The 11,536-nt window shown below is 32.2% G+C and overlaps 1 protein-coding gene across 1 annotated transcript; it reads left to right on the forward strand.

Moving 5' to 3' along the window:
- The first annotated feature begins 1,732 nt into the window (after positions 1–1,732).
- On the forward strand, positions 1,733–11,380 carry LOC105343214 (NEDD8-conjugating enzyme Ubc12). The gene is made up of 5 exons (XM_020073321.3): positions 1,733–1,892; positions 4,944–5,038; positions 8,199–8,341; positions 9,635–9,698; positions 10,134–11,380. Exons 1-5 carry the CDS (start codon positions 1,787–1,789, stop codon positions 10,272–10,274), a joined length of 549 nt encoding a protein of 182 aa, XP_019928880.1. The 5' UTR covers positions 1,733–1,786; the 3' UTR covers positions 10,275–11,380.
- The last annotated feature ends 156 nt before the right edge of the window (positions 11,381–11,536 follow it).

The following is an 11,536-nucleotide window of genomic DNA, read 5'->3' on the forward strand; positions in this document are numbered from 1 at the left end:
TCCCTCTTATCATAAAGGAGATCAACAATAAAGTTTTGGCCACGACCATCCAATTACTCTCATTAATTAAACATACATTGTATTATATAAACTATGCAAACTCAAGGTTCTGAAGAAAGTTTTATACTCATACATGTATTTTTTAAATCATATCTTTGTTTACCGCTTGATGCTGTGTCATTTTATTTTTATTTTTTCATGTATTATGTGTTCAAAGTGGCATATAGGCCCGACGGGCCGGGTGTTTAATCTATTCTGACTATTGTTAATATTACACTTGGAAATGTATACACTTGTCACTATAAATAAATAAATTACTTACTTACTTACTTACTTACTTACTTACTTACTTACTTACTTACTTACTTACTCTCTTAAGAGGGCTCAATTGTCATTTTCAGAGTGTATTTGTCTTCTTGAAAAGAAAAGCTTCATATAAAAGTATAGAAAATTACCCAGATTTAAAAGGTATATTTTACGGATTTTTCTTTTCTTAATTATAGTTTATGGCTTAAAAATTCATTTTCGGTAGATCTGATGGTTAATTTGTTGATCATCCAGTCTCCTTTAAAGTTGTTGAGTTTTTACTAGTTTTGATATGAATAACGTTTTATCTATAGTATGATATGTACATTATCATATGTACATATATTGAATAGGAAATACATGGTTAAGAAAACCTTGAACATGACATACACTAACTATTGCTTCTTATGTGTTCAAAACAAACTAGCACGAAGAAATGGAGAATAACAATCTCTAAAATTGTTTTTGTTTTGTTACTTGATATATGTGTTCTGCTGCGTAGGATGAATCATGAAAATTTGCTGTCAGTTGCTTTCTTGCATTCCAGCACAACTCATTAAAAGAGACGTGTGCATGTGGTGCACTACGAACAACTAGCATTTGGCTGATATGCTATAAGAGAAATGCTACAATCGAACAGCTGAATTTCATAATCATGCACGTGTAGATTTCGAGTTACAGTAAAAGATAATTGAAAAGTTAAATTTAGTCTACCAAATTTTATTGTCTTTAAAGCAAATCAATTAATGGTATGGATGTCGTAAAAATGGATATAAAATACCAAATGACAATGATATATTTCCTACGAATTCACAGCAAGCATCCCTCCTTCCAATGCTTCGATTCTAACACCTATACTCGATCCTTCGTCAGTAGACATCAATATTTGTGTATAATTTATTCAATCAGATTTATAAAATGAATCCCTGAAAGGAAAGTCCAACTAACATCCCCATCCAACCTGATTTCGAGTAAAACAAACACAATCACACATGAGGTTATTCTAAAATATGTCGCTGAGTTAAAATTTAACCAATTCATCATCGGCGAATGGATTTCGCTTTAGGCCGTCTCTCTCTCTCTCTCTCTCTCTCTCTCTCTCTCTCTCTCTCTCTCTCTCTCTCTCCCTCTCTCTCACACATTTCATGATGGACGTAGCATCGGGGTGGGGTGGGGTGAGGGTGGGGGTTGCCCCCTCACGGTTTTTCGAAATGATTTTTAAAATAAAAGAATGCATGCATAGATCCGCGCATGTAATGCAACACAATATTTATGCATTAATTTTTACTAAACCTTTGTTTAAAACAATGGTGTTGCAAAAATGGTATCAATATAACATTCTTATTTTAAATTAATATGAGGCATGAAAGTGGAAGATTTTATCATACATGTACAGGTGCGCGTGTGTGTCTCGGGCTCGGCATTCTGTATATATAAAATCTATTTCCGGTTGAAGAACATTTTCCAACAAACTAAAACAATGATAAAACTATTTTCTTTAAAACAACAGAAAAAGGATGGAATTGATTCTCCCGACAGAGGATCACAGAAAAAGGCTTCAGCGGCACAACTACGTATACAGAAAGGTGTCGTATTGAGTACTGAGATAAAGTTAAAGTAATAATAAACGGAAAAGGATCTCCTTTCGTTGTGATCGGTTTACATCATATTGCGTATTACTCATGACATGAATAACAACATAAAAATAATAGATTATTTTATGTACAGATTATAATAACCTAACTATATATGAAACCTTTAAATATTTATCCCAGAAATTAAATTTTCTCATTTCTGTGAGTGTATTATTTTATATCACATTTCTTCTTCTTCTTCTTCTTCTTCTTCTTCTTCTTCTTCTTCTTCTTCTTCTTCTTCTTCTTCTTCTTCTACTTCTTCTTCTTCTTCTTCTTCTAATTTGATCACTTTTGTTTTGAGTTATTCACCTCAGAGACTGACATTAGGATGATTATTTGAAAGGTTAAAACATACATTCATTAATTAATTGATACCTTTACTGGTACTGTGCCAGTTATCGGCTAAGACCAGTTATTGGCTAAACTGAGAGTTCGGGTTTATAGCACGCGACTATCTGAGATTTTTCAATTCAGTCGTCTGTTTCGAATAAAGAAAAGTAAGTTTGCTTGAAAACTTTCTTAAATATGATTTAACCATGAGATTGAATGATCATTGTTTTCCGCTGATTTACATCTTTGCACTTTCAGCAGTGGGGGAAGTGGCGTAATAAGTTAAAACTAGATAATTGCATCTTTGTGATACGTTACCTTCTTTGATTTGACATAATATCAATACATATTACATGTACAAACAAAAGGAATTTATTAAACTTCAAGAGATTCATAGCGCAGTTGAACGCCTGATTGCACAATATTGTGTATTGAAAAGTCAACGATTTTGTGTATTACCGTATGATAACAAAGTAACAAACAAATTATTTTATGATTTTTGTTAATGTATTATAACCCTACTACCTTTAGTCTGACCCAAAAAGGGTCATAATTCAAAGTACATTATGCAGAGTATCAAATCAACATGTACAGGTTATTATCGCAAAGTAGATAACTGATACAGTAAATTGTAAAACATGGCGAATTCGGGGCGTGCTAAAAAGCACAAAAACAATAAGTTTTGAGTTCTTAACAATGATATAATCTAACAGATGGATAAACAAAGAAATCACTATTTAAGTTAACATATGTCAAGTTTTATCCAAAAATATTAAGAACAAGGAAATACGAAAAGAAAATGTTTAATTTTAACCAATAACTGGTGCAGTGCCAGTATATATTTCGATTTTGCAATATTATCATTTAAGGAATGCATGAAATATTTTTTATTTTTATTCGATATAAAATGGTTTGGGGCAATTTACGCTTTATAAACCGCCAAGCGGTTTATAAAAAAGCGTAAACTGCCCCTAACCATTTTAAATGATAATATTGCAAAATATTAGCAAAAACTAATAAATATTGCATTCATTGCTTATAATTTAATTTTTTGCTATTAATTGTAGATAAAAACGGTCATTTGACCGTTAAATGACATCAAATTGTACAAAATTCAAACATAACGTCAGGCGGATTAATACATTTTTGACGTTAGTCTTGCTATGATGTAGGCAACATTCTTTATACAATATAAAATAATTCTTTAGCCAATCAGAAAGCGAGTTACAACCAGAATTAAATTATTTTTAAATATTTATCTTTTATATCAAACTTCAATAGTCAACCTACTCATACATTGCAAAGAAATGATTTTACATGCATGAAATATTCTGTAAACAAGAAGATTTTTACTTGCAATAGTTTTCTATTTATCAAAATATAGAATATGTATTCTAACAAACCCCAATAAATAGCTTAGGGTAAATAACAGATTATATGTTAAGAATATTTGTATTTTTACAAGTTAAAATACCATATTTGTAAGGGCCAAGCCCTGCGGGTTCTCTAAAGTGATTAGTCTGTCAGTCTTCATCCAACATCACCTGTCCTGGCATATTGTCACTTGTCCTTCTCTGGCTTCTACTACACTGTACCTTTCAGTAAAGGTGTGCAGTGACCTTGAACCAGGTCAACTAGGAACTCTGCCAAAGATAAAGGTCATAGCAGATGTAAAATCCTTGTCTAGATAGATTATATTAAACATGTATTTTCTCCCCTTGGTCCAATTTGGCTCATATTTTACCCATAGAGCATAGATCTAGATAAAAGATGAGCAATGATCTTGAACTAAATTTTCAAAGCAGAGGTTTAGGTCCAAGTAAAATCGTCTAAAAGCTTAAAATCTTAAACATGTTAAAAGGATAAGAATTAGTGATGGAATTTGAAAAAAACCTCTTATGATTCCTTGAGGCCCCTTGAGGCCCCCTTACTTTTTATGACAGAAAGTTGCAACATGGCAATTTCAGCCCATTGTGAAACTGTTTATATTGTCATACATGTATTTGGGTGTCTATTTCTATAGTGCAATTGATATAGCTTTAGTTTACTAGGCTGCAGGTCCAGAGTTTAAGTTCTGCAAATAGTTTTGTTTTTATGAACAGTGAGAAAGTTTTTAAAGTTTGATTTTTCTTGCATATTGAACCTATTTTCTGTCATTTTAAGGTAAATACATGCAAAAATTTCATATCTCTAAGAAATATAGAAGTTTTGGAGCTTTTACCAACAGATGTGGAGGAACCTTAGAAATCATTAGAAGTCTAACTTTGATTGTGTCCTAATGATAAATCAATTCAAAATTTAGACTTGAGCCTATTCTAAGCTCTCTGAGATTGAAATAGACACATAGCTTATGCAATAAACTGCTTTTAAAGTACATGTATCAGGAAGTAACACTAGAACTAACTTGACATTCTGTCTTTCTTCAGCTTTTCCCTATTTTTGATATATGGTATAACATGTTATATTACAGTTGAAAATTGGTCGTGTAGTACGTCATGTAGTACCGGTACATGTTTCTGTCGCTATTTTTACATTTTCTGGTACTTGCTTCTTTTAATGTGGAGATTAACATAAAATTTTCATTATTGATTTCATGTTATTTTGTCAACATTATCCTGTATTCATGATATTCTTGATTGCTTATGAAAACTTTTAAATGTTTCTTTTCAGATATAAATGAATTAAATTTACCAAAGACGTGTCAAGTAGATTTCCCTGACCCAGATGATTTACTGAACTTCAAGCTTATAATATCTCCTGATGAAGTAAGACTTTCAACCAAAATGTACTACATATTGTGATCTATATATGTAAGCTTGCACTTGGCACATGCCTATATAAAGTGATATTTTTACACAATTCCTGAGAGCAAATACTTTAGATATACATGTATAATATATGAATACAAATGTATTAGATTTACTAATAATTAGACATGTTCAACAATTTTCATAATGAAGTCTTATGAGTGTGTCACAAAAAAAGAAAAGAAGTAAGAATCTGAAATCTACAATGCTGTGATTTTTATGTCGAGAAATACCGGTAGTACTGGTAGTTCAAAACATGTCCATATAAGGAAGACTTGACTTGGGAAGACTTGACTCAGGCTATTAAATGTCTGATCTCTCATTCGATCCATATAATATAACTGTTATGTTACTATCTACTGGTTAATATTGTACAATTATATACAGTATCACCATCATGGTGTCAGCTGTAAAATTAGGACTTGATATCAGATCCACAAGGGGAGCTGACTAAATCGAGCCATTATATACTGTAAGACTCATCTTCGCTAGCCAAGGGTTTCTGATCTGCACTGCTCCTTACGAACCCTTAGTATATTGTGCTATCAAACGTCAGGAAATTTTTCATCACATGATCTATCCTATTTTTAAATCAACCAAATAATGAAAGCTTTCATTGCATTGTGTCCTCCTTGGAGTTGTTAAGATGCTGCTGACTTTATGGATTGACAAGTTGCAAAGGAACAGCATTTTCAGCATCTACTAAAAAATTCAGCAAGTAGACCAATGCCTTCTTAGCATCAAACCACCAAGTTACATCACAAGACTGCCGAGATCTTTGACTGAAGTTTCCCATTATAAGGCTGCCGAATTCAAAAACTTTCTCCTGTACTATGGACTGCCTTGCTTGTATGGAATTTGCCAGTGGAATAAAACTACTATTTCTCCCTCCTTGTGTTTTCAATCTACATTCTTCTACAGAAAAAGATATCACCGATCAAAATCCTCCACTGTAGGCAGATGATTATGGAATTAGTACTCAACATTCCTGTGCTTTATGGAGAAAGATACTTGACATCTAATGTATGTCTTCTACTCCGTTTGACAGACAAAGTGGTGGACCTTGGACCATTGTGGGCATCATCGTGTTTCTATTTTAAAGACTTTAATGGACAACTTCGGTGCCTTTTCCATGGCACTCAGCATATTGAAACTCAGATTGCTTTTGCTGTTGGGATTCATCAAGGTCCTCCAAAGTTGGCAAAGTCACTGAAGCATGGAACAAGTGAAAAAGATCTCTATGCGAAAATAATGGAGAAAAAACCCTCAGAGGACCAGTGAATGTGTTGGAGATAGATTCTCTGTTGTTGGTGCTTATAACAACAGAACATTTGCTCCAGATGAAGAAGAAGCAGCACTTAGAGATTTTAATTCTGCACTTTTCTTCTAACGACCGTCCATAGGTCATCAAATTGTTCATAGTACAGAGTACAAATCCAATCTTTGAAGAAACAATGCCATTGCTGAATACAAAGACAATTTTGGTGAAGTGAAAACTTTCATGAAAGTGAATATGAATGAAGAAACACATGTTCTTGCCTTCATCCACCTGATGGGAAGATCCACTGTCATATTCCCCAACTGTCAAAGATCTGCAAGTGGCCACTCCGTACCATTGAGGCCACCATCAAGAAGAAACATAGTAATGTAGCTGTGCCAGTGAAAGGCATTTGTGATGTATATGTGTGCGTTTTGATGAGCGATGAACTTTGTTTTGTTTTGGCAACACCCAATAGGATTGAGAAGGAGTAAGGAACTATGGACTTATCGAAACCTGTTTGACCATTGTGAACTGTTGAAAGACTTTCTAGTGAACTGATTGCATTTCTCAAAAATATTAAATCTGTCATCTTAAATGAAACATACTGTGTAATTGTATTGTAATAAATAAGATGTTATTATTGCCTCTGAAAGCACTCAATCTATCTATTAAATCAGATATGTTTTGTATTTTTTGATTGGTTGATATGTGTCAGTAAACCCCAATCAAAATCCAGGGAAAAAATCCTGACTTTTGATAGCATGATATGCCAAGAGTTTGTGAGGAGCGGTGTGGATCAAATACCTTTGGCTAGCGAAGATGTATAAGACTCAGAACAGCCTGTGATATCAAGCTCAAATTTTTTCTAACTATGAATCAGCATAACTTTTTCTCCAAGAGAGAATGTACCCAGGTACGTTTTCTCTTTGAGAAAACGTACCCTATAAAAATAATAAACATAAAGTTAAATAGTTTTAATAACTAATTTACTGCATAAATATAGAAGAATATATGAATTTGATAGATATCTTAATCAAATAATAATAATTCTTATATATGTATCGGTTGAATATTTGAAGGATTTGGACATGTCAATTAGTTTTAAATACTACTTTAATGCAAATTTTAATGAATAAATATAGAAGAATATACAAATTTTATAAATATCTTAAATTATAGATCCCGTAAGGGTTTTCTTATATTTATCGATTAAATATCTAAAGGACTTGGACATGATTTGAGCTCAAAATTTTCAACTAAATATTTCATAATTAATCTTTTAATGGTTGATAAATTCATTATGTTTGTTTTAAGTATTCTGCTTTAAATATTAGTAATTTCAATGTAATAAGACCTTTGAGACTTTCAAAGTTGTGTCAATTCAAGGGACATTTTAACAATGAAAAAAAAATCAACAGCTTTTCATATAATATATCGAAGAAAAACAAACAAACAACGCGCTATCGACTTCTCAATTTTTTTTTCTCGAGATACTCATATTTAATTAAGTTCTCCAAATTATATTGCAATCAAAACTATTATGTCGATCAATATTTTTTTAACGATTTCATTGATATTGATGGATTAATTGCCGACTAATTAAACTGCTCAGGCGAAGTCTGCATTTGTATATATAACACAATTGTCAAATTAATTAATGTACGTAGTTATATAAAAACAAAGGCAACAATTAAATGATACAAATGTTTATTGCAAAATTTATTTCATTGCATCCCAGAATATCTATTAAAACTGTTATTTATGATTTTTATAACCCTAGGAGTTTTCTCCTGGGTACGTTTTCTCATGGGTACGTTTTCTCCAGCATTCCTTTAATTATGCACACACTCTTTACAGGGGTTTTACAGAGGTGGTCGCTTTGTGTTCAGCTTCAAAGTCTTGCAAGGATATCCTCATGACCCCCCAAAGGTGAAGTGTGAAACCATGGTGTATCACCCCAATATTGATCTAGAGGGAAACGTCTGTCTAAATATACTAAGGTATGTATTTACTATGTCTTCATTTTCAGAGCATGCTAAATAGTAGATTAGAGCTGTTTTAACAAGAGCTTGGACTTTCATGGGATGTTGCTATCAAGTTTGCTCATCAAAACAAGCTTTCAAATATGACATCCTTTCTTTTAATTTGCTAAGAGAAGCTCATTAATATTCATAGCTCAAAATATCAAGATCAAAAAGTTTTTTCTTCCCCAGAACTGCTCTGATGGGTGAAATTAACACTGTTTCAACTGAAATATACAACCTTGGATGAAGTCAGACAAATGTCATTGCATTTAGTGTATTCATAACTATTAGTTAATGAATGGATAGTTAACCATGAGTAAACCCCGCCTTCATCAAATCATAGTTGAACACATGCTGCCCAAAGTCCAAGCCTTTGTTAAAACAGCTCTAAATCTCTTGTGTTGGCAATAATAGGAAATATATATCTAGGTACCTCAAACTGGATTTTCTTAGCGAGTACTTACTGTAACGTAATAAGAAATGATATTATAAATATCATAATAGATATGAATTATAGATACAGAGCACAGGAAAACCTTACGTTTTGATAATGAGAACAAAATCTAAGTGTTGTTAGAGAAAAAATCGGCAGACATTTGCTAAAATCAAAGTCCTAGCTATATAAATGGGCAAATGCCAGTATTATAAATAACGCAATACGGAAGAATAACAGAATCAAACAGCATCAAAGCAGAAGCTTCTGGTATACAGTATACAGAGTTAAATAGTTTGTCAAATCCATATTAAGAAGAAATTTTTGTTTGAGAATAAACCTGAGCAAGGAAATACTGTAGAAGCAGAAATATTCGTTGAGGATTTAATTTCGTTATTTTCGTTGGCAATATAAATCAAAGAAATTAAATCCATGACGATTTTTTAACCCTGGTATTAATGAATACAAAAAGTTTACGATATGACGAAATTAAATGCCAACGAAATCTTGTTTGGTTTAAAAACGACGAAATTTTGACCCAACGAAAATATATGTTTCTACAGTAGATGTTATTCTGTGATATCTTATCCAGGTTAAGGTCACAATATTGACAATTTGGATGCAGGTACACTACGCTCATTATGTTGAAAATCATTTGAAAAGATTGATTACTACTGGGTAGTGTTAATGATAATTTGATGTTGGTTTATTTTGGTTAGTTGCAATTATTATTGTCTAAACTTTATTTTGAAAACATTATGATTGCTTTTGTCAATGTAACAGTGTTAAAGCTCAACATTACCCTTTATATCTATATATCATATTTTGTTTTACAGAGAAGACTGGAAGCCAGTGCTTACAATAAATTCTATTGTGTACGGATTACAGTATTTATTTTTGGTAAGGAAATTACAGTACACTGACTAACATTTCAAAATGCTGTAGATCATTTAAAAGACCCAACTTTGAAGGAGCCCTCTGCAGCAAAAATTGAATATTAAGGAAACAGATGTGAACTTGTGGCTATGATTATCAGATATCAATAAAATGAACATGGATATAATGAATTTAAGCTCTTTGGAAACGGTTTCCTGGGAATATTGGCTTTCATGCTCCAACGGTTTCAGTTAACCCTCTTGCACCAATGTTTGCAGTAAACCTTAAACTTAGACTTACTAAATTCACTCAATCAAATTATTTATTAAAAGCATTTAATATTTTAGCATCATTTTCCTCTAAATTCAATCTTAACAAAGGAGTGCTTACAATATCGTAATAAATGTGTAAGTTGACCTTGTATACCTTTTAACTTTTTTGACCTTTGTCATTCATCAGGAACCTAACCCAGAGGACCCACTGAACAAAGAAGCTGCTGAGGTGCTCCAGAGTAACCGGCGCTTGTTTGAACAGAACGTCACCAAGTCTATGCGCGGCGGCTACATCGGTTCCATGTACTTTGACCGCTGCTTAAAATGATGATAGCTGAGCATTAACAATGGACAAATATTGTGATCTTTATTGTTTGCTCTGTAAAAAAATGTGGCAGGAATTAGTTTATTTGTTAGAATGGCTCCTGTGAATGTGTCTGATGATGTTTTTTTAATTAATATTAATTACTGTAAGTTAGCAACCAGGATTTGAAGCTGATCTTTGTGGTTAACAGACAAACATACTGAATGTTGGAAATGAAATGGAGAGAGAGAGAGAGAGAATCATTAATGTGCGATTATTTAAGCATTGAAATAGGATTGTTTTTTCTGGTGAGCTTCAACAACCTTCTCAATCTTGCTCCATTCATGTTACTTTGAAAATTGTTTATTCGTTGTTTAAAATTCATGCATTTATTTAAGAGTATCAGTATATTCTTTATATTGTTCTATTCAACATACATGTATGTACCTTTTCACTAATTACCGGTATGTGAAATGTTAAATTTTGTCAGTGCTTAGTGTGTTGATATCCATAGACGCTATTTTGTGTGAGACTGATATATATATGTATAACAATATAGTACATGTATTTGTATCTGCTACACATATAGCATTGGAGTATTTATTATAGCCAGCAAGTGCTATGGAGAGGGGTTCACAGTGTTGTAATGGTATAAAGTTGTATCATATTAAAAAATGTGATATTTCCTCTTTAATAGATGTTTTAATTCTGTTGTTTGAATGTGCAGAAAATCAACCCTAGCTACCTGTCATGGGCTTTGTGTGAATGTATTATTGTGTAAAAGATGGATGCAGATTTGTCCCAAGACTGAAAAAATGATGCATATTATTTTAAGCTTCTCACTATGTTGATAATACTTAAATATCATTAGAATATATTTTGTAAGTGTGTCAAATTCAGAGCTCATTTGAAATTCTCCAGATCTTGTTTAATTTCTCAAACGAATATTTTGAATTCTGAAAGATTTTTTGTTTGAGTTTATTTTTGTCCATTCGAAACAAGTTTGACACGCTTACGTACATGTAACTGATAGAAGTTTGCATAATTTTCGTATTTCGGATATTGCTTTCCTTTTGATTTTGCCTTGAAAACAAGAGAAAATTTAATAAAGAATCATTGATACATATATATTGACAGACTTTGATTTTCAATTCAACACAACCCAATTTCTCATCTGCATTATATTTAAACCTAGAACTTTTTAAAATGTTGTTGGTCATGAAAAAGATTACTATTGATTTCTAGAACTAGAACTTATGATGGTTTACTTTGAAAACACAATACAA

This window comes from Magallana gigas, chromosome 5 (assembly GCF_963853765.1).
Source record: "Magallana gigas chromosome 5, xbMagGiga1.1, whole genome shotgun sequence".
Classification (NCBI taxonomy): domain Eukaryota; kingdom Metazoa; phylum Mollusca; class Bivalvia; order Ostreida; family Ostreidae; genus Magallana; species Magallana gigas.